The sequence below is a fragment of the Lycium barbarum genome, chromosome 12 (genome assembly GCF_019175385.1).
Source record: "Lycium barbarum isolate Lr01 chromosome 12, ASM1917538v2, whole genome shotgun sequence".
NCBI classification, from domain to species: domain Eukaryota; kingdom Viridiplantae; phylum Streptophyta; class Magnoliopsida; order Solanales; family Solanaceae; genus Lycium; species Lycium barbarum.
Window position 1 is genome coordinate 60623430 of NC_083348.1, and position 24808 is coordinate 60648237.

The 24808-nt window shown below is 34.6% G+C and overlaps 2 protein-coding genes across 2 annotated transcripts; both read right to left on the reverse strand.

The window, feature by feature from the left end:
- Positions 1-5406: 5406 nt before the first annotated feature.
- Positions 5407-14426, reverse strand: LOC132624301 (uncharacterized). The gene is made up of 4 exons (XM_060339102.1): positions 12505-14426; positions 11274-11501; positions 5713-5778; positions 5407-5423 (listed from the first exon to the last, which is right to left on the reverse strand). The coding sequence occupies exons 1-4, from the start codon at positions 12875-12877 to the stop codon at positions 5407-5409; spliced, it is 684 nt and encodes a 227-aa protein (XP_060195085.1). The 5' UTR covers positions 12878-14426.
- A 3235-nt stretch (positions 14427-17661) lies between these two features.
- On the reverse strand, positions 17662-24466 carry LOC132622583 (uncharacterized). The gene is made up of 7 exons (XM_060337209.1): positions 24075-24466; positions 23685-23731; positions 23468-23582; positions 19333-19377; positions 19184-19243; positions 18978-19073; positions 17662-18015 (listed from the first exon to the last, which is right to left on the reverse strand). Exons 1-7 carry the CDS (start codon positions 24357-24359, stop codon positions 17896-17898), a joined length of 768 nt encoding a protein of 255 aa, XP_060193192.1. The 5' UTR covers positions 24360-24466; the 3' UTR covers positions 17662-17895.
- Positions 24467-24808: the final 342 nt, after the last annotated feature.

Below are 24808 nucleotides of genomic sequence, written 5' to 3' on the forward strand. Positions count from 1 at the left end.
TACAAGCGTCGTGCTGCTAGGCGAAGCAGCCTGAGTGCAGCACCCTAAGACCGAATCCATTCGATTTCTAAAAATGATTATTAATCCTTAACTTTTCGAGGAATCCTTCATCAGTGGTTTTGAATGACTGGTTTTTTTCAATCTTTTCGACCTTTGACAATGAAATTCTACCCCCGGTCCCCTTCATAAAAAGGGAGAGATTTCTTGATGTATTTATTGGATCCGTCGGGGATTTCCCAATATTCCACCAATTAGTAACCCAAAATTCCAGACATTTATTAACTGAGAAATAAATCCACCAGGGCAAAAATGATTTAAAATAAAAGAAAGATAAAGGATCCCAGAACAAGGAAACACCTTTTTAATTGTGGAAGAATTATTGGGTATTAACCCCTAAAAGAAAGAAAGATATACAGTTGGGAGAAGAGAAGATGATCCTTTCATTATTCTGTAAAACGAAAAAAATGAATACAATCTGTTTGTTATCTTCACCTTTATACTTCTAACTAACTAATGACACTTTAACTAACTAACTAACTGTAATTGGGACTTCCTAACAATAATTGCGAAAAGACTCTTTTGCCCCTTTACTCATGTGACACCTTTCTTTACACTCCCCCTCAAGCTAGGCATTGCAAAGATGTTATACAATCCTAGCTTGGAACAAAGGTATTCATGTTGTACTCGATTCAATCCTTTTGTTAGAATATCCGCAGGCTGATCATGTGTGGAAATGTATTCTGTGGCAATCAACCCTTGCAAGATCTTCTCTCTTATGTAGTGACAATCAACTTCTATGTGTTTAGTTCTCTCGTGGTAAACTGGATTTGCTGCTATTTGTAATGCAGCTTTGCTGTCACTGTATATCTTGACAGGTGTTGGAACTTCCCTGCCAATTTCTTTAAGTAATCCTAGTATCCATAATAGCTCAGTAACAGTGTTGGCAAGGCTTCTATACTCAGCCTCAGCTGAGCTTCTAGACACTGTGGTCTGCTTCTTAGCTTTCCAAGTTATCAGGGATTCACCCATCTTTACTAAGTAGCCTGAGACTGATTTTCTTGTCAATGGGCAAGCAGCCCAATCTGCATCACAATAGGCTGTGATAGTGCTGTTTTCTTTGCTTGATAGTAAGATACCTTGGCCAGGTTGATTCTTAAGGTATCTTACACTCCTAATAGCTGCTTCCATGTGTGACTTCTTTGGCCTTTGTAGGAACTGACTTAAATTCTGTACACTGAATGATATATCAGGTCTGGTCATTGTAAGATACAGCAGTTTACCAATCAACCTCTGATAAGTACTCTGATCAGACAACTCTTCATCATTAGTGATCTTAGTTTGGTCATTGCTAGCTATGAAGTCATCATACTACTTAGTTGTTAACTTCACATTGTAGTCCAAAGGTGTAATTGCAGGTTTTGCTGCACTTAGGCCTGTTTCAAATATGATTTCTAGGGCATATTTCCTTTGATGCATCAAGATGCCTTGTTCAGTTCTGGCAAACTCAATTCCAAGGAAAACTTTCAGCTCACCTAAGTCTTTCATTTTGAAGGCTTTTTGTAATGTTGTTTTGGTTTCTTCAATCAACTTCAAACTGTCACCAGTGATGAGCATGTCATCCACATATACTAGGACTATAGTGATACCCTCAGTAGATTTTTTGAAGAAAAGAGAATAATCATATTGACTCTGTTGAAATTGATCTCTTACCAATGCTTCAGTCAACTTGGCATTCCATTGTCTTGGGGCTTGTTTTAAGCCATACAATGATTTGATCAGTCTACATACCTTCTTCTCCCCCTGACTGACAAATCCTTGAGGAAGGTCCATGTAAATTTCATCCTCTAAATCCCCTTGTAAGAAGGCATTGAAAACATCCATTTGATGGATGTGCCACTTATTTGAAGCAGCCAGGGACAAAATAGTTCTAACAGTTTTCATTTTCACCACAGGTGAGAATGTTTCTTGGTAATCTATCCCCTCTTTTTGACTAACTCCTTTAGCCACCAACCTTGCTTTAAACCTCTCAATCTCCCTATTTGACTTGTATTTTATTTTAAAAATCCATTTGCAGCCAATCGGACTTTTCCTATTGGGTAATGTCACCACCTTCCATGTATTATTGGTTTCCAGTGCTTCTATCTCATTTTTCATAGCTTCTACCCACCTAGGGTCTTTGATTTCTTCTAAGTAGGTAGCTGGTTCAGTTTCATTTGATGATGCAGAAATGCAGGCTTGATGTTTGGCTGATAGATGGTCATAAGTCATATAGTTTGATAAGGAGTATGGATTGGTGTGATGAGCATTAAGGAGACAAAATCTTTCATCCATATGGGTGGTTTCTTGCCTCTACTAGATACTCTATTATTTTGCATAGAGTGATGATTATGAGAAGTTTGTGCATCTGATTGGATTGGAACTGATGAAGGTTGAGCACTGGGAAGAGGTGGAGCACTGGGAAGAGATAAAGAATGATTTAGGGATTGAGAAATTGGCATTTCAGTTGGTTCTAGTATATCAATGTCAATGTTAATAGGTTGAGTAGAAGCTGAACTATGTTTATGAGTAGTGTCTTGTAGGTGAGTCATAAGGTTGTGTAACTCAACAGGAGTGAAGACAGGTTGTGCTTCTAAGTCACTAGTTTTGAAGGGAAAAATATGTTCCCGGAATATCACATCCCTACTAACAAACACTTATTTGGTAGCAAGATCATACCGACAAATAACCTTTCTGAGTAGCTGCATATCCCATATGCACTGCTAACCTGGACCTAGACATTAATTTGTCTTGTTCTTGTACCACCTTAGCATAACACATGCATCCTAACACCCTTAAGTGACTGAGTGTAGGTGGCTTGTTGTATAGAAGCTCATATGGTGACTTATGGTGCAGTACTGAGCTGGGCAACTTGTTCATAAGGTAGACATCAGCCAACACACAATAACCCCATAGCTTGATAGGAATTCCTGCTTGAAACCTAATAGCTCTTGTGATCTCTAGAATATGTCTGTGCTTCCTCTAAGCAACTCCATTTTGCTGAGGGGTATAGGCACATGATTTTTGGTGGATAATTCCTAAGCCCTTGAACAGACTATCACATGCAGCATTCACAAATTCAGTACCATTATCTGTCCTAATAACTTTGACAGACTTAGCAAACTGATTCTTAACGAGAAGCAGAAAATATTTTATCACAACATAAGCATCAGACTTCAACTTTAACAAAAAAATCCAGGTCATTCTGATGTAGTCATCTACAACTGTAAGAAAATACTTGTTGCCATCATAAGTAGGGACTTTGTATGGTCCCCACAAATCCATATGAACCAATTCAAAACACTCAGAAGTCTTAATACAACTAGTAGAAAAAGGTTGCCTAGTCTGTTTGGCACATGGACACACAATACATTTGCTCAATCTTTCACTTATCATATCTTGTTTTGCAGTAATCAGTTTACTAAGGACAGTAGTAGATACATGGCCAAACCTCTTATGCCACAATTCTATATTTTCAGTTTCATTGTCTTTGTCTCCAGCCTTGATGTTTAGTGCTATCTCTCCATTACTTGATGATTGTGATCTAGTGAGTATGTAAAGTCAATCTTCTTCTCTACCAATTGCTCTCACCTTTCCAGTGAAGAGATCCTGGAATAGGCAGAAGTCGAGATAAAACAAAACTGAGCATCTTAATTCTCTAGTGATCTTGGAGACTGAAAGTAGATTGTACTTGAACTGGGGTATATGAAACACATTAGATATAGTATCCCCACTAGCTAATGTACTTTTTCCAACATGTAAAACACTTGTGACATCACCATTTGGGAGAAACACTTTCTTTGGTTTTTTAGGTGCCACAACTGTGTCCTTATCTAATGAATTCACATCAGGGACCGTATGGTTTGATGCACCTGTGTCCACTATCCATTTTAACAACTGATTATATACTATCAAGGCACTGTGTTTACCTGCTGGACTTTTTGTTGTTGCATTCCCTGCATAAGCCTTGTCAGCATCTTTGTTCAAGAATTTCAGAATTTGTTCATATTTCTCTTTAGTGAATGAGCACCCCTGTAAACTTGGACTTTTCTCAGGACCAACTGGTGCTCCTTGGTTGGCTATACCCAAGTTTTGACTTTGCATCGTATAAGCATACTCTTGCCCATGTCCAAAATCAGCCATTTGATGTTCTTGAGGATTGTACTCTGCTATGACATTATGAGCAGTGCTCTTGTTAGGAGGCATACCCCCTTTCTTCTTGTACTTAAAACTAGGAGGGTAACCCACAATCTTGTAGCAAGTATCCTTGGTGTGCCCCTTCGGCTTACAGAATTCACACTGAAGATTATAGTCCTTCTTGAACCTTTGACTGTGATTATTATACTGAGTAGTGCTGTGACTACTATACTGGTTACCATTGTAATTTCCACTAGGATTTGCCCCTGACCTTGAGTACATTGCCACATCAAATTGTGAACCTGGATTTGGTCCCAATATCCCAGAAGTTGCAGCTACAGACTTTTGTCCTTCATCACTAATTAGCATGCCATAGGCTTGATTTACTGTTGGGACTGGATTCATCAACAATATTTGACTCCTTGCTTGACTATAAGATTCATTTAACCCCATAAGGAATTGAAAAAGCTTTAATTTCTGCAGATGTACCACATAATCTTTTGACACTGGGCATTCACACGTAGGTGCTGGTATAAGGGCATCAAACTCCTCCCACATATTCTTTAACCTTGAAAAATATGCAGATACAAATAGTGTTTTTTGACTAAAAGTTGCTATCTCTTTGTGTATGTTATAAGACCTTGAACTGTCAATCTTAGTGAACCTTTCTTGAAGTTCTTCCCAGACTACTTATGCACTTGTTGCATACATTATCCCCCCAATTAGACTGCTAGAGACTGAATTCATCACCCATGACAGAACAATGGCATTAACCCTTTCCCATCTATCCCCCATAGTTACAAGAAACTTTTCTTTTGCATTAACACCATTCACCAACCCTAGTTTATTACGACCTAGCAAAGCAATACGCATAGATCTGTACCAAGCAGTGTAATTTTCAATACCTGTGAGTTGAAATGATATGAGGTTGATTCCACTCACATCTGCAGGGGATAAGAAAAGAGGATGATCATAGTCAATCTCAGTTGTGTCATTGCCGCTGTTGCTTGTTTCAACGCCATTAATCCTTTGATTAGTATCAAGATTTCCGGTCATGTTGATGTTGGTCAGATTTATCAAGATTTACAGACTTTATCAGATTTTGCAGAGTTAGAAATTGAGAATAGAGTATAGAAATTGAGAATAGCGATTGGGGAATTTCAGAAATTGAGAATGGAAAACAAACTAGGAATTCTAGTTTCAAAAGCTCTGATACAAGTAATTGTGGAAGAATTATTGGGTATTAACCCCTAAAAGAAAGAAAGATATACAGTTGAGAGAATAGAAGATGATCCTTTCATTATTCTGTAAAACGAAAAAAATGAATACAATCTGTTTGTTATCTTCACCTTTATACTTCTAACTAACTAACGACACTTTAACTAACTAACTGTAATTGGGACTTCCTAACAATAATTGTGAAAAGACTCTTTTGCCCCTTTACTCATGTGACACCTTTCTTTACATTAGTTGCCGTAATTTAGAAAATCGTACACTCAAATGATGACCGAAATCAGAAACACTCTTTAAATTACATACAGAATGGAGGTGGAGATGTTCCACTTTGGCAAAAGGTCAAACTGTCCACTTCCTTCTTCCACTGGTCTGAAATCTCAAGAACAATTCCAAATGTAGAGTGACTTTAATCCATCAAAACTGTTGTATGCAATCAACTTTCTTAGACCCATGCATTTTCTCAAGTGCAAATCTGAAGCAAACTGCAACGTGCATGAGAGCTCTCCGTTACTGAAAATTTCACAATTGAAGACGCTTATCGATTATGCTTGTTGTGGTGGAAAAGTTTGTGTTTAAATGCTTCTATTCTAAGATTGAAAATACCGTCCGTTACTCATCAAATGTTGAAAATCTAAGGAAGAAATGGAGAAGCTAACAAAGTTTAAAGATGCTATCAAGGAGAAGGTGGAAAGAGCTGAGAGAGAAGGCTATAAACCAAAACCAGATATATATTCTCAAATGGCTCGAAGATGTTCACAAGCTGCAGAATGAATGGAAGTCTGTTATGAACGAGATTGGCCAAAAGCATCTTTAAATTCACAAATGGAAATAACATTCAACAAGTCAACAACAACAAGGATGATAGGAGTCTCCAATTATGAACATCTTCGAGCCATTTGAGAACATCTTGGTTTTGGTTTATAGCCTTCTCTCTCAGAGATCCTTCTACCTTCTCTTTGATAGCAATTCTAAATTTAAATTTTGTTTTAGAATTCAACATTTGATGAGTAAAGGAGGTATTTTCAATCTTAGGATAGAAGCATCTAAATACAAACTTTCCCACCACAACAACAAAGTCAGATACAATAGAAAAGAGTATGTCCATTGAATATATAATTCTTGAGGTTAAAAAAAATGCTTATGAGAATGATAATGCTGCTCTCAAAGATGATCAAGTGAAGCTAAACTGACTCTTCCTTTGTTGTTAAAGGAAGTACTTATTGAAAATCATTAATCAATTTTAAATTGTTGTTGTGGAGCCTCTTCAATCTTGCGCAGATGGGAGAAGAATGATTCCTTTTATTTAAGAACTACTTTAGCCATCCATTTTTTCTACTATAAATTTAAAAATATTCATTGATCCATCCACTTCAAATCAGAGATTTCGAGTTCGAGTCTTTGAATGGAGAAAGAACATTGTGAATATCAAATCGTTAAGCTAGAAAAGAAGAATTAGCTAACCTCTGATGAAGTTGCAAGATAAATACTTAGCACAGTAACTCTATATGTTACTGCTCCATTTTAATTTCCTTCCTTATTTAAGGCAGATTCCAGGAAAATATTTAATACTGTAAGTTTTAAACAGTTGTTGTGGAGCCTCTTCATTCTTGTGCAGATGGGAGAAGAATGATTCCTTTTATTTTAATGATTACTTTGGACAACCTTAACTTTTTGGCTTTTTCTACTATTTAAATTGACAAAGCAAACGTATAAGAAGGAAAAGAAGAAAAGGAATGTTGCCAGCAAGAGAGTTTCATATTATATACTACTGTGAACGATATAAGAAGCACTACTGTTGCAATTTATTTATTCTTGAGAAATGAGTGAAGCAAGGGCTTTTTCCGTTTTGATATATATACTCCCTCCGTTTCAAAATGTCTGTATTACTTTCCTTTTTAGTCCATTTAAATAAGAATATCTCTTTACCTTTTTAATAACTCTTTAATTTCAACTTTTCACATAACATATTCACAAGATTAAAAGATATTTTGTTACATTCCACACATCTATAATTTAAGACCACAGGATTCAAAAGTGTTCATTTCAAAATCTATTTGATCCACTCTAAACTTTATGAATAGAATTATGTTATTATTACTTTCTTCCACATATTAAAGAATGTACTATCCTGTAAGATTGGTCTTATTTTCAGTGTTTAGAACCATTGACCCATCAAATTTAAACTGCCCGCTCTAGTCAAAATGAAATGCCAGAAAGATGAGAATTTTCAACCACGGGAAGCGTGTCATATTATGGTATAATAACAGGTCACTCTCTTTGGTCACAGATTAAGTCCTTTTTAATCTGACACTGCCTCTAAGTTTCCATTCAAAATAGTAATCGGTGGAGTTTGCTGTGACACAGTAACTATTACTATGAGTTAGGGATGGACATGGTACGGTATTTGAAATTTCGGTTCGGTAATTTCGGTATTCAGTTTTTAAAAATACAATACCATTACCATACCAAATTAATTCGGTACGGTTCGGTATTTTTAAGTTCGGTTTCGGTATTTCACGGTACGGTAATTCGGTAACCATAGTTTATTTGACTTCGACTTACGTATATACTCATGTAATAAAGGATTATGACTTCGAGATTTCTCAATTATATTAAACTAACACCATACACAAATAGACGTATTTAAAAGAAAGTACAAGCAATTTTCTTCGTTAATCAATTGCACAACGGACATTTGAATCACGATAAAGTAGTCAAAGTTTCAAAGTCTAAACAACATTAGCCAAAATTAAGCATAATCTTCGGTCCTAAACAATTTTACACCAAAAATTTCATTCAGCAGCAGAGAGAATAGGCCATTTCCACCATTTCAAGTCTTAATGTATTGGAAAAATAGCAGAGACAAATTAAAGGCTGCTTCTAGGCCTCAGCATATGTGAAAGACTAAAAGCATGAAAATATTGGATAAAAAGTTAGCTTTGATGGTACAATTTTCTATTAGATACAAATTGGCATTAAATGAGATATGATGTAATTTTTTATACGAAAACTAGTCTATATATTTAGCAGTAGTAAATATAATATATATGGATTGTATATATGTAGTATAAACTTTGGTATGGTATACGGTATTTCGGTATCCATTTTATAAATATCAAATACCATACCGAATACCAAAGAAAATTTAAATTCATACCAAATACCATACCAAATACCATAATACTAAAACCGCGGTATTAAAAACTTCGGTATCGGTATGGTATTCGGTATATACCATACCGTGCCCACCCCTACTAGGAGTATATATTTTCTTTGTCCAATTTATGTGAAAATATTTGCTTTTCGAGATTTAAACTTTTAATTTTGAACGTGTGTTTGAACATAGAATTTTTAAATTTTTCGAAAATCAAATTTATATATTTGAAAATTACGTAAAATGTACTATAAGTCACAGTAATTAATAATTTAAAATATTTAAAAGATATATGAATTATGGTCAAAGAACAACACGTTTGACTCTAACTGTCACATAAATTGGGACGGAGTATATAATAACGGTATTGGAAGACTCTTACGCCTTAGTTTTCTACATTTATGATCAATATCACTTTATATTAGTCTATGTATTATATTATTATATATATAAGGTCACAAATTATCAAAACATTTGACTAATTATTTATAGGACTAAGTAGTTTATATAATCAATTTAAAAAATAATTATCTAATATTTCTTCAAAGGTTAAGGTTCCTAGTTTAAAATTGTAAGATAAGAAGTCCGTCTATCTTTCGAAATAATAAAAGAAAAAGGTATATCATCTCATTCATTTTTTCTGTATTTCTATAAATTAAAACGGTAAATATATTTTTGTAAATAAAAGATGGGATATTCTAAAAAATATACTGCTTTTGAAAATATTTACGCCATATCTCAATATACAATATTATACGGGAGAGGGGGATGGTGGTGGGGAACCATTATACATTATGTATCAATCTTGTATAAAGTGTATAATAGTGTATCAAAAGGTGTTTATACACAAATATGAGTTAAATCGGGTGTTTATAGACAATACACAAATATGAGTTAAATCGGATGTTTATACACAATGTATGAGTTACATGACGCAAATATTTTCAAAAATAGGCCCAGAGCGTAATTTAATGACTACCATCCTTATTTAGACGTATGAACAAGTTCTGTCAAAGGTGTTGAATGATAATGTCATATGCGACCAATCGAGGTCACTGAATAGTTTCAAAAATTACTACATCCAATTAGTAAAATATCACTACTACTAGAAAAAGGTATTTTTCTCACCGACATTCGGTGAGAAATTTGTGTTATATAACATGATTTTCTCACCTCATTCCCACAAAATCAGCTCACTAAGAAAACGCATGGTGGGAAACAGATTCCCACTGAAACGCTAGGAAATTTCATACTTTTTCCGGATAAAAACACTACTATTTAAGTTTTCCCCACCAACATTCAGTAAGAAATAGCCACTGAACATTTTTTAGTGGGAAAATCGAAATTTCTTAGTAGTTTATTTTTTTAACATAAAGAAAAATATGAAAAAGGTCCCTCACATACACCCTACACCTTTTAGTTGAGTTATTTTTCAAAGCATTGCAACTTAATCTTTTTGACATGGAATACTTGTGACTCGTTATTATTAATAATAGTCCACCCAATAAAACTTGAGCAGCTAACATAAATTGGATCAAAACTGACATGACATATGCCATATGAGAAAGAAACTGTCACATGATAAAAATGGAACACAATGGAAGAAAAAATGTGAATGTGGCTAATTGATAAAACTAACCACAAACAAGTTTTCTTAGTTCTACCAAATGTTGTCTTTGTATGACCAAAGTTGGTCAAGTTCAGCAAGTTACGTACAGCATCATATATAAAGTAAATTACTAGGTCAAATACACCCTGCAGAAAAATAAACACTCTGTTATTATCTTAGGATGAGAAGTTGAATACAGAAAGAGCCAAAAAAAAATGAAGGGAGGGAGATTATAGACTATGACAAATTAAATAGCTTAAATGTAAGAAATCATTAAAATTTAAATGAGTTGTAGCATAAGTCACAAGAAATGAGCATGGTTCGATTTCACTTTAATAAATATGAATAATGAAATGAGTTTATGAATATTAACTGATAATTAAAGCCTATTAGTCAAAACTCTTTTACTTTTGAAAAAGGAAAAAATCGTCTTGTTTTTAGTTATCTTAGCTGAATTCCAAGCTTTACAACAAGGTTTGAAGATCGCTTTGGAAAAATATATTTTCCCTAGATATAAATGTAGATAATAAAGAAGTTTTAAAAATGGTTGAAACAGGAAATAATACAAATCGACTAAGCTAAAGATGAGATGTATATGATAAACTTTTGTATTACTGTATCGCACACTCTTAATATGAAGCAATATGTACCAGATCTAAAAGGGACAAAAAATAGCATATGTCCCTAAATAATTAGGTAACTTAAATGCTTATGCGTAAAGTAGTTGGAGATCTAATTCTCACCAAATAAATTTTGAAAAGAAATTATCTACTACAGTAACATGTTTTGTCTCTATTACTATAAATTAAGTATTGGTCCCCGTGCTTTTTATTCAACTTCATCATTGACTCCGGCTTTGACTGCTAGGGCCCTGCCAGTATATGCAACTTAACACACATTAGTCTTACACTTGCATATAAAGTTTTCAATTAGCAAAGACAATAGGAATTTTGAATGCAGCTCATAGTATATATAATTTTGTTAAGTATGGACTCAGTAATTTATCGTTCAAGTTATAATTTTTTGACACAACTTTTTGAAGTTTAGTAAAAAGGAAGTCAAAACAAGGTCAACTTAACAAAACAAAGTTGAAACACTTACTTGAAACTCCATTGATTTCCTCTGAGGTGTCATGTTCAGCATTGACCAGGGAGATTTTCTCACTGTGGTCTTTTTCACCATTTTTTGCTTTTGTATTGACCTGAGAAGTTTTCACACATTGGTCTTTTTCACCATTGTCTGCAAGGTAATTGACCTGTGAATCTTTCACACTTTTGTCTTTTTCACCATTATCTGCTTCTATTTCCAGTGGCTTTGTACTCTCAGGATCTATAACAAGGTCACAAATAAACTTATATGTAATGTGTATACCAACTAGTGCTTAATTTTAGCATGTGCTAAAGATTTTTAACACCATCCACTGCTAAAAAGCTCCATTTTCTCACTAATTTCAAAAATATTTAGTGGCTATTTCTAACTGAATATCGATGGAAAAAATTGAAATAGTAGAGTTTTCATATAGAAAAGTATGAAGTTTCCCATTGTTTCAATTGAACCTATTTCCCACGATGCGTTTTCCTAGTGAACTGATTCAGTGGGAATGAGGTGGAAAAATCATGTTTTATAGCATAAATTTCTTATTGAATGTCGGTGGAAAAACGCTCTGTTTCTAGTAGTGATCAATAAACTTTTACTTTTGATAGCAGTTTAGTTATCATTTTTACCAAATTACTCCCTCTGTCCCAATTATGTAACACTCTTTCCTTTTTAGTCAGCCCCAAAAGGACCGATACCTTTCTATATTTGGTACAATTTAACTTTAAACTTCATATTTTATCCTTAAAAAAATCATTTATGATCATACAAATATATATGACTTGTTTTAGAGCTATAAGTTTAAAAAAAATTCCTTTCATTCTTAAAATTCTTGTTCAATCAAACATCATCATATAAATTGAGAAAGCACTAAATAATACTTATTATAGAGATTACCTTTAATCACCTTATAAATATTTTGATTGTGTAAAATTTTTTTTCTGTCAGTATATAAAACTTAAAAATCTTTATGGATTATTACTTGTGTAGTTACTTTTAAAATTGATTTGACAGTGGAAATATAGTACTTATTTAAACTCAGAAATAAATCCCATGGAGTAGATAAAAAACCACACTTACGACAAGTGAGGGATGGCTTAGTGGTTAAGCACCTGCACCCACGACCGGTAGGTCCTGGGTTCGAGTCACACTGGAGGGGAAGTGTGGAAACACTATAAATCCTCCTAAACTGGGAGGGGAAAAAAACAAATAACAAAAAAAAAAAAACCACACTTACCTCGAGATGAATCATTTCCAACAAGTTGAACCTCAATATTGTTCCAATTTTGGTCATTCCCTTCATGAGAAACAGAGTTGTGAGACCCCCAATAATCACTATCACATGAATTTTGAGCAGAATTTGATGAAACCTCGCCAGAACCCCTCTCATTAGCCACTTGATTATGCATTGAGCCGTAGCAGTTGACTGGATGTCTAGGCGTAAAATACGGCACTGGTACCGGTACCAGTATAGGCTGCGGGACCGGTACATTTGTACCCGTAGTATGATTGGACCAATAATGAGGGGCGTAAATCCCATAAGAATCATAAATTGGCCACAATTCATAGCCTGAGTATGTAGGGTAAAAATTGTAATTACAAGTATCCATAACTCTCCTTTCCCTTGGCTCTGTTCTCTTAACCTCAACACGTTTATTATTCAACAAGTAATATCTGTTTTGCAACACATTTGTTACAGCTTCCTCTGATTCATAGGTGACAAACCCAAATCCCCTAGGCGTATCGGTTCCTCTATCGCGGATAATTTTTGCATCTTCAATTCTTCCATAACTCTCAAAATATTTTTTGAATTCTTCCTCTGATAAACAAGGAGGCAATCCACCAACAAAAACCTTCCTTGTGTTACTAATTCTGCTAGTTTCACTATTCAGTCTTCCGAATTGTTGGCATTCAGAACAACGTTGGCATTGGCGGCTTTCACCTTTGGGTATTGCCAATTTAACATCAACCTACAATGATCATCAAATAGAAAGTAGATATGAATAAGATGGAAAGTATATATTTAAACAGCACAAGATGTTGTACAAGAGAGCATAAGACTGTATTTCCGATCAAAGATTAAGATACACCACTATTACTTAGAACTAGGCTGGTTTTGTTCTAACACTACATTCTTGTCTCAGATTGATATTTGAAGTTTATTATCCTATTCGTGGAGATCCGTAAGTATTCCAAATATGAAAAGTTCGACACAATTGGGATTCTTTTTTAAATTGAAAGCAGTTATTAATAAACTATACTCTAGCTCCGTCCCTGTGTATGATTGCAAACAATATGGGATCTCAATAACGTGCAACAAAGTGCCCGGAGGTCTTAGAGAAAATTTACTCTGTATCTTCGAGAAGCCTACAGGTGCAAGTCAACTTGGCTTTGATTCAACTATAGTCAGTTTGTTTCGCTTCAAGTATACTATATCCTTTGAGAATTATAAAGATAGTTGTTACTTCAAGAAGTATTATTAAGATAAGCAAAAACTCAGATGGTTGCGGTAACACATGATAAAACAACAGAAACAAAACTCAGATGATGCACTGGTGCATAATCCACCCCAACAAAAAAAAGTAGGCATAATACATAAATAGGCCCTCAAATTTGGCATCATCTTTTAAGTATGTCCTCCAACTTTGGATGTGCACAAGTAGAAACCTCAACTTGTAAAAGTTGAACACATAAACACAAATGATGACATGGCGCTGATGTGACACATAATTTTGGAGGTGTCTAGATGATCATTTTGTAAGTTAAAGTGTTCAACTGGCAAAGTGAAGACAACTTGAGGTACCTACTTGTGCACACTCAAAGTTGGAGGGCATACTTAAAAAATGAGACCAAGTTTGAGGGCCTAGTACGATAGTATATTTTATCACACCACATCTCGCACCAACTTACAAAGTACTCCTTCTGTCTCAATTTATGCAGCATAATTCGGATTTCGAGAGTCAAATTTCTTGATTTTGATGGAAAATTCGGACATAGAATCTTTAAAAAATTGTATAAATTGGCTATGCGAATGTAAATTAAAATTATGGCTACGTGGATGTAATTCGTATGTTGAATTGTACATTATTGAAATTTCCCCATATTTTATCGTAGCACATGTCGCACCAACTTACAAAGTACTCCCTCTATCTCAATTTATGCGGCATAATTCGGATTTCGAAACTCAAATTTCTTAATTTTGACGGAAAATGTGGACATTGAATCTTTAGAAAATTTTATATAAAATTGACATATTTTGAAACTACCTAAAAAAATTCCTATAATTCACAATAATTAATAACTCAAAATATTTAAAAGGCATATGAAAAGATCGCGATAAAAAGAAAGTTCGTTTGACTCTCGAATTTCAAAGGTGTCACTGTAGACATCGAAATTTTATGGGACTCCACAAGATGAGTCCAATCCACCTTCAAACTCAAGGTCCGTTAGAGTTTCTTGGAGACTGCCGGCCTACCCTAAACCCTAGCTCCCGCGTATATAAACGGACACATATTCCTTGAAAAGGCATCTCGAAAATCCCACAAATTCATGTGATATTCACAAAGAGATCAAGATATGATAGGCATCAAATACTATCCTTCTCAAAGCCAAAGTGATCAAGGGAAGACCCTTGAATTACGGAGAAAAATTAGAGAGAAGAATCGAGCGATAAACAAATTCGTACTCACAAATATTCATCAATAAAATCTCTTTTTATTTGTGGTTGTAATTTTTTTTTTTCTGTAATTGGTAAATTTGTTGTAAACAGCCACATAAATTGGGATAGAGAAAGTAGTTACAGGTAATTATGCATAAGTTAAATTGGAAAAAAAAAAGTAGTTGAGCATTATATCACCGTTCTTCCAAGAATGATATGTTGGTCTTGAAGAAGTTGATCAAGAACAGAAGAATCAGCAAAGGTAACAAAACCAAAGCCTTTTCCAAAACCTGTCTCCCTAAATTTGATTATTTGTGACTTTACCACTTCTCCATAACGACAAAAGTGCTTTGTAAGTTCCTCTTCAGTTGTCTCCAGTGATATTCCACCAACAAAAATCTTCCCTTGTTGCACAGTGTTACTCTCCATTGATGGGAATGGAAAATAATTGCTCAAACTGTATAAACTAAAATTTTAAGAGTTTAATTTCTATGCACGGTCTCTCTTACAAGCGAGATAAGAGGGTGAAGAAGGAAGAGAAAATAGAGGAAAATTGTATTAGTAGGAGTACAAAATTACTCTTCGCCCATTATTAGTGGAGAAATCAGAGTTTGGTTCGGAATGTGATTAATTATTTTATGGTATTTGCATGTCCCTGAGTTTTAGTAGGATACCCGATAATTTTGGGTTATAACCTATATCCAAATATCCCTACGTTTCTGCTACTTTATTATTTACCTCCTTTTTCTCCGCTACGCATTATTAACTGCCTATGAAGAAAAAAGGCGGGTTCTTCCTTGAGGAGCGAAATTTTAAGAGACGCCGTAAAAATATTATGATGTGATAATCGCACTGTTGATCCTTCAACTTTTGGGTTAAATTTAATTTTAGTTCTAAGCATATTGAGCCTTCTATTAATTGAAGTGTGTATTTTTAGTCTCTTTATATTGAAAATATGTTACTCCATTTGAACTATTTTTAGAACAGTGCTACGGTTAAATATATAGTTACAGTACAATTTTAACATAACAAATGAAAAATTAGGTGCTGGAGCAATTGGTTGTCATGATAAATTTGTGAATATTAAAGGGATCAAAAGTGCACATTTCAATATATTGAAGTTCAAATGTGTTTATTCAGATATCACGAAGACTAAAATAAAATTTATTGGAGTAATAACTAAAGGATTAAAAATGCTATTAGCCCTATAACATCTATTTTTTCGTATGTAGTGTATTCAAATATTTAGTGTTTAACTTGCTAGAAAGAAAATCTACTCCTATGTAGTAAAAGTTGGGGGAAATCTATAGAATGTACTATACATCGTACTTGAATTTTCAAAATTAAAAATATTTGTAAAATATTTTTATTTATAATAACAACAATGTCGTGTAATATAGATGAGAGGATTTGTCATCAGATTATAACAATGGTGAGTCTAATATAGAGTCTGTAGTACTAAAATGAAAAGAAAAAAAAAACTGACAGTGAGCGTTTTTCTTTAAATTATCAATACGCGGCACGAATTTAATTATTTAGCTAGTGAATTCTGAATATCAGATGATTAAATGAAAAAAGGAGTCTATTTTTATTTTTACAAGTATTTGTCTGTTTCTCCTTTATCTTGTGTGCAGTAATCATCTTGTGACTTGGAGCAAAAATAAATCCACTCATAATTGTTTCTGGATCATATAGAATCTTTTTTTTTTTTTTTTTTTTTTTTAGTTTTTCACCCGGTATTTGATATCTGCATTGAAGCCCGACTATATCCGAATTCGCACTATGTAGGGCCTCATTCGGAAGATGCGCTCCCTACCAAGGATTTGATCATATAGAATCTTTGGTCGGGAAAGTAAATGTTTTGCACAATTATATAAGGAATGATATATAAGATATTAGGATAATGTGTTGATGATAACTTTGAGTATTTAATGTTAGCAACAATATCTAAGTGTATCTAAAATGGAAGTGAAGATTAATAAGAATTGGGATATCACATAATGTTCTATCAAGTGAATCCTGCTGGATATATTATCCACTTCTCCAGTACGAAATTCGAGCTAGTCTTAATTTTAGGCATATTTCCACAAACGAATCTAGATTACTCAAAATAAGAAGGGAAGTGAAGTGAAGTTGCAACAAAAGTTGAAAAAAGAAAAAACAGAAGTTGCAACAAAATAATAAATTCAAACAAAAGTATATCGACCTGAATTAAGTATATTAAAAAAAAAAATCTACAGCAGGAAACCAATAGCTTGTTCAGCCAAGATTTCGGTAAACCAAAAGTATTTTATTTTGTTATAAAATATATAACTTAAAATGTTGAGATGTTTGATCAAATTTTTAGGGAAATAAAAATATTTTCACTAATAGTAGGTGTTGTTTTTAAAACCTTAACAAAATGGCTTTTATCCCAAAGCATTTCTGGAACCTTATAAGCCAAACACAGATTATTATGTTAATATGGACAGAAGTATTTTTTAAGTTGATTAGCCAAATACAAAGCTACATTCCAAAATTACTTTTTCAAAAAAATATTTCTGACAAAAATCATTTTCAAAATAAACAGATCTTGAAAGCTTGGTCAAGCAAACTATAAAGATATTCCACTAAAATGTTTATTTACAAAACTTAACTTCTAATTGATCCTTTTATCAATGTACAATCAGATTCAACATTACAAGTTTAGCTTTCCTATGAAATACCTGAACGAAATAAACTACGATGATACCAAAGTTTACCAAAAAATAACTTTTTGTGATTTTTCAAATACTACATTTATAATATATACTTGCATACATTTTCAAAATTTGCTATGAACTAGTTACCTCTCATTGTCATCAGTTATGCACCATTATAACATTAAGTTATGACCTCCAGATTTACATACAACATACACAAGTAGAAAACAAAACCTATATATGCATCCAGTTCCCTTGGAATAGAGATGCATGAAACTCTTTGAAGGCATTATGCAACAGGAACTTTGCAGCAGATATCAAAGATATCTTCCATGGGAGCATGGTCTCCAGTCCCTTCATCCTTCCATGCGTACAACAATTGCTTTCCTTTGAAGAGAAACATCCCTCCCTGATATCAACATACAAATGAATATTACCATCTCACACCAAGGGCTCTAGAGCAATCATGATTATAGGGTTGTCAAACGGGCGAGTGAACTACATTTGGGCGGGTTAAAATCAGAGGCAAATCTATAATGTAATATGTGAGTCCACGTGAACCAGTAGCTTTTGTTTAGACGGTATATATGTATTATAAGACATTTACTAAATATTAAGTTATACATATTTGACTATGAACCAAGTTATTGCATATTTACTTGAAGTTGCCATAGTAACACATAAACTTCAAGCACTGGACCTGCCTCTGCCTCTGGTTTAAACGGGTAAAAACAACAAGACAGGTTGGATCACAGCCCGTTCAAAATTTTCTTGGGTCAAGATGAGCCGATCAATTTGGGTCAAAATCATTTTTCATTTGTCTATTTGCTCTTTATAATTTGTTTAATAACCAAATCAAACTAATGTGACCAGGAGGTCACGGGTTCGAGCCGTGGAAACAACCTCTTGCAGAAATGCAAGATAAGACTGCGTACAATAGACCCTTGTGGTCCGGCCCTTCCCTGAACCCCGCGCATAGCGGGAGCTTAGTGCACCGGGCTACCAAGTAAACCAAATCAAACTAATAAAGCTTTTTCTTCAATTTATCATGGCTATATCAAACAAATCACTCAAAGAGGCTTACTCTTCTATGTTTCATAAGATTTTTTATGGGTCAATGTGGGCTTCATATGCAAGCCTAAATTGGTCCAATCTTTTACATGAGCTAACTCTAGCTCATATGAAGTCCAAATTGTCCTAAGATTTTATATGAGCTAACTTGGCCATGCCCAAAAAGACCTGCCCACTAATATACCTCCAGCCCAACCAGCTCACGTCTGGAGGAGTTGAACGGGTTATATATTTTCATGGGCTAAACTTGACACCCCTAGTTCATGAACAACAATGCAACAGTGAAGGAAGAGCTTAAACCTGCTGCAAGACACCACTTCTGTCATCAGGGGTGGCTTCAATAGTGTAGTTCTTTGTAGCTTCCCGCAGTTCTTCGAATCTAGAAAGAACTTTAGCCTGGCATGTTAAGTCACCAAGTAAAGGGAAAATTAGGTAACTAATAGATCAAGTAATTCTTATGGACAGAATGATCATTTATATGAAGGGAAACTCCTTGAGATCATTACACTTGCTGGGTTGAAGAATGTGCGCCCAAAACCATAATACAGGCCTAGAACATCGTATGCCTGAGATACAAGGGAAGTGTCAAAATCTTAAAAGAAAAAAATGTCAAGCAAAATGAAGTATTTACATAGTTGTGGAGATAGATACTAACCTTACGGTCTGGATCAGCATACAAGCAATCCAAAGGAAATGGTAACTAGTCACAAATATGAAGCGAAACGAATCAGTCAGGATCGTCAAAAAACACAATCAAGTTGTTAACAGCATGATCAATTAGCAGTATAAGTCAAGAACAACAAATACTACGCCACAGTACTAAACAAGTTTGGGTCACCTTATGAATCCTCAATTTTTGTTCCACCCATTTGGACCCGTTCCATTCCATGGTCAATAAATTAAATCTTTTAAGAGAAAGTAATCCCCGCTAATGTACGTCTATAACATTGTCCTAATGTAAGTATACCAACATCACTAAACCTTACTTCCAGGGGGGGGGGGGGGGGGGGGGGTTGGTATGCAGAGACAATGAACTTGGAATTTCACTTATGGTACTTGTTTTCCCTACTTCCATTAGGGAAGTCATTTTCCTCATTTTTTAAGGAACTTTTTTTCCTAGAGAAAATGTTTTCCAAAACATTTTGACCAAACACATACTCAATTTCATAACCATTTCCATCATGAGTTGTTTGACAAAGCATAATGCAATCAAACAAGTCAAATACAGCATGACGTCTAAAGCCAGTGTGTGACGACACAATTTCTGAGATATACTTACAAAGTCCTCCTTATGTAATTCTATCCCAACGAAATCAACTTTCAATTCTAGTCCTAATTCCTCGACAAACATTTCAACATCAAGGACGTACGACAATGAAAAGTCACTATGTATGTTCTGGACACATCCGTCTACTTGCTCGAATAAACATGGCATGCAAAACAAGAATAAAGCAAAATGACAAATTGCAAAATCATTTTCAGCCGATAATCATCAGAGTGTCGGATCAGTTTTCAGTTTTCAATCCCCGTCCCCTCACGCAGAACAAAGGAAGTATTTCGAGTCCCTCCATTAATTCCCAACTCTTGTTCTTCTTCTTATTGTTTGAATTACATATTACCATAACTCAACTTTAATTGACGTTTTTCGTTAGTACATTTTTTTAACTTTTAACATATACATATCAAACCTCCATTGTTAGTCCACATTTTCTTTGAGTACAATTAGGCTTTACTTCTTAAGGAAGAAGCCTTTATTTCCAATATTTCAGAAAACCTTCAAAGCAAAGGAGTGAGCTCAAGGTGCTACTAGTCTATTACCTTGACAGCAAGCAACAAAATTACCCTGCTCCGCCATGCGAGATTTAAAAAAGGGAAAGTTGAAGAATGCATTAACAAATACTTTTGCTCCTGTTACTAAATCTATATGTAGCTAATTGCTACTAAGTATCTATATGTAGTTAATTGCTACTAAGTACCAGTTTCATTACTACATACTGATTTGCTGCAACTTATTCAACGATATAGCTGGGGATTTTGCATAAAACCGCAGAAATAGATAATTTGCACATAGTAGAACCAAACCTTTAGCAGTCAACACTTCATTTTAGCAAATTTCTCTATATAACCGATAAGATCCACATTAATTAGCTTACCTCGTTCGCAATTTTAACATGGGAAAAGGGGACAGAAAGGGGAGAACTGCGCCACCAAAAGGAAGAAGACAGCAATAACAGGGAAATGATTAGCATAAAAATTCAACTAATCAAATCTATATATAAACGATAATAATAGTAAGGGCAGCCCGGCGCACTAAGCTCCCGCTATGCGCGGGGTCCGGGGAAGGGCCGGACCACAAGGGTCTATTGTACGCAGCCTTACCTTGCATTTCTGCAAGAGGCTGTTTCCACGGCTCGAATTTATTTATTTTTTATAACCGCTGGGCCAGCTTGTACGCACCTCGACTATTAAAAGTTCTCTATTGGCATATAAATCTGTGATAAGGTCAAAATACTCCAAGAAAAGCAATAGGTTCAAAATCAACATACTAACAAGTTACAAGACTAAGAAAACCTATTCTAAACCAGTAGATTTCACCTATATGGATCTTTTTCATTCATTATGCCATATTTTCATATTTTTAACTAAGTTAGCATTGATTCCAAGAAGTTGTAGCTCTTCTTCACATCTACAGGCGATGCATCGGTAAGTGGACACAGGCCATAACCAAACCATTTCAAGCACGTTATCTCATTTGATCCTCAATGAGTGCTACTTGCACCCTCGGGCGAATGTGGTCACTTTTAATTTTATCTAATCTTGTAAGAGCCCACATCTATCTTAGCATCCACATCTCTGCAACACTCACCGAGGGGATATGTTTGAATTTAGCGGCCCAACATGTACTACCATATAACATTGTCGGTCATATAATTGTTTGATAGAACATACCTTTCAGTTTGCCTCCAATCACATAAAACTCCGGTAGTAGTTTTCCTTTTCAACCATCTGATGTTAACATATGCATCTATCATTCCATTCTCTTGAAACAACAAAGCTAGATATCTAAATATTTTGGCACCACAATCCCGCCTAGTCTAACCTCAACTTCGCTCTTCCCCTGCTAATTAAATTTGCAGTGCATGTATCCAGTCTTACTTCTACTTATCCTAATACCCTAATTCTCTAAAGTGCTTCTCACTGTTCAAGCTTTTATTTGACACCCTCATTGGTTTCATGAATCAACATTATCGTCAGCAAATAGTATACACCACGGGACCTCATCTTGTATTTTGTTGGTTAGCTCATCCATTAGGGTAAACAAGTACTCCCCCTGTCCAAATTTATGCGACAATCTTTCATTTTTAGTCAGTCCCAGAAAGAATGAGAACTTTCTATATTTAAGTAATAATTTAACTTTAAAATACCCATTTTACCCTTAATGACATGATTTATAGCCACATAAATGTCTAAGGTTTATTTTAGACCATAAGTTTCAAAAGTCTTCCTTTAATTCTTCAACTCCATGCTCGGTCAAACACCTTCACATAGATTGAGACGGACGGAGTAGTCAATTCTTGGTATAGACCTAATGTATGAGGAACTTCTTTATATCTCCAACTATTGTTCTCACACTAGTAACAACTCCTTTATACATATCATTTATGGCATTAATATATTCTTTATGAATTCATTCCTTCTCCATCACCCACCAAATGACCTTTCATGGTATTCTATCATATGATTTCTCTAAGTCAATTAGCACTGTGTGTAGATTGTTCTTCCTCTCGTGATAAACTTTCATCAATATTCTTAGCAAGAATATAACCTTCAAAAGCACCCAAGGGTGTAGCCTAGTGGTCAATGAAGTGGGAGGAGAACTATGAGATCTCAGGTTCAAATCCCAGCGGACTATGTAAGTTCTTCCCGTCTGTTTAAGCCTTGGTGGACAGAGTTAACTGGTACCTATTGTTGGCGGGAGATAGCAAGTATCATGTGAATTAGTTGAGATGCGCACAAGCTGGCCCGGACACCACGATTACAAAAAGAAGAATATAGCCTTCGTTATAGATTTACCGGGCGTAAATCCACACTGGTTCTCCGTTTAAAACATACTAACTATATCTAAATATTAAAATTAAGCAATTTCTTCCAAATCAGACAAACAGTCCCAGATTTCAAGTTTCAACCAACAACATATAGTTACTATGCTTACAAACTAAGGTCAGTCAAGAGTCAAGGAAAGCCATACACTATCTTCTTGCAAAAACCACGTTTGAAATTTCTTGAATCAACTATTTTTAGTAGTGTAAGGTGGTGTTTGTTTGTGGATTTGACTTGCAAATAAAGAGATTTAAGCTTGCAAGTTAGCTTTTATTCGTGAAATCAAGAAGAAAATTTGAATTTGAACTTGAACTTGAATATTTTCTTTTCGAGTTGAAGTTGAACTTTTAGCTGATTTCGATATGTTTTGTTAGATATTCAACTTTCACTCAACTATTCAAACAAAATTTCAACTTCCACAATAAAAATAAAAATAAAAATAAAAATAAAAGAAATCGACTTCAACTTCTAACACTTTTTTCCAATTTCAAATTTGCATATATGTCCGAAAGGACCCTAAGTTCACGGCACCAATTGAGCCATAAGTTTGATATGACAGAAAGTGGAATACAAAGTAAGACCTTAACTAGCTTACTTGAAACAATTAGAAATACGTCAAAGAAGTAAATCATTCGCAAATTTATTTAAGTGGACTACAGAATGCAACAATCAAGGTGAATTCAAGATACCCTTTCAGCAAGAATACGAGCTTTGTTAGGAGCACCAACACCAACAGCAATTAGCTTTACACCAGCAGAATCAAATCTCTCCTTTGACTCTTTGAGTGCTTTAGCAAGTTCCCAGCTAACAAATAACAGTGCATATAAAACAAGGATATCAAAAATAGAAATTGGAGATAAAACACCAAAATAAATAGTTTGGCAAGCAAATGGTGTCATGATTTACCAGCAAGGACAGCCAAAATGCCTCAGAAGTGCAACAACAGCTATTCCCTGGTGAACGAAACGACCCAATAACAAAATCTTAACAAATGGAAATATGTTACCCAAAAACGCCGGCCAGCCATTTGAAACATGTTAACTACAGGATAGCATAAGCAAAAGCCCCATTTTTCCATTAAAACCACACACGCGCCACCAAATTATTTCTTCTATATTGCTTCAATCACCCTGGCAATACTTCACTGGTACATTCCACAGACCACAAGTAGAGATGCACGTCTCTTTATATATTTGGCTTTAAACTTATCACAGTTACAGTAAGAAAGAATTCTTCTTTAGGCATTCAGGAATTTACACAAAATTCTTGAAATAAGAGGGAGCAAAATATTAATACCTCATTTTGATCCCAAAGGTCCTCAAACTTGACAGACTGACCAGTGGCAGTGAAAATTGTAACATGTGAAAGGACACCACCGATGTCTTGAGGAAAGGCAGTGGTTGAAGAAGAAGCTTTAGCAACAAAATTAGAAATTCTTTTTGGTCTTGAAGAGAATAGAGATGCAGTAGCAGTACAAGGGAAAGGGTCAAGAAATTTGAAGGTTTTTGGAGACAAGGAACAAAAAGAAGGCAACTTTGCAACTGTTGTTACGCTCTGCAGAGAAGATGCCATGCTTGCCATGTCTAATTACTTGGGTTCAATGTTGAAATGAAAACTATGGACAAGAGATGCCTTTGTAATTTTTGTGTGGTTATTGGCCTTTGGCTCAGTTAGTGTTGCTGTGTAATTTGCAGCTTCTTGTTAGGCCACGTTTTCTACCTCTTTTGGGTCATTTTTTCATGTCTTTACTAAGTTTTGGGGCTAAATTTGTTGAAAAAGAAAGTTTCATATAATTATTTATCAAGGCGAAAATTAATATCCTGAGCTAACGAAGATACAATTTAAGAAGTTTTCATCAAAATAAATCATACAATAAGAAAATTCTAAAGTTTTTAAATCCTCGGTGTAACTCGAATTTGCGCCTATTTCGTGAGAAATTTTGAATTCAAATAAGTAAAACAATTGTATTACCCTAATAACTTCTAGAGAAAGAGAGTTTTAAATAGCTAATAATGTTGCCCTACTTCATA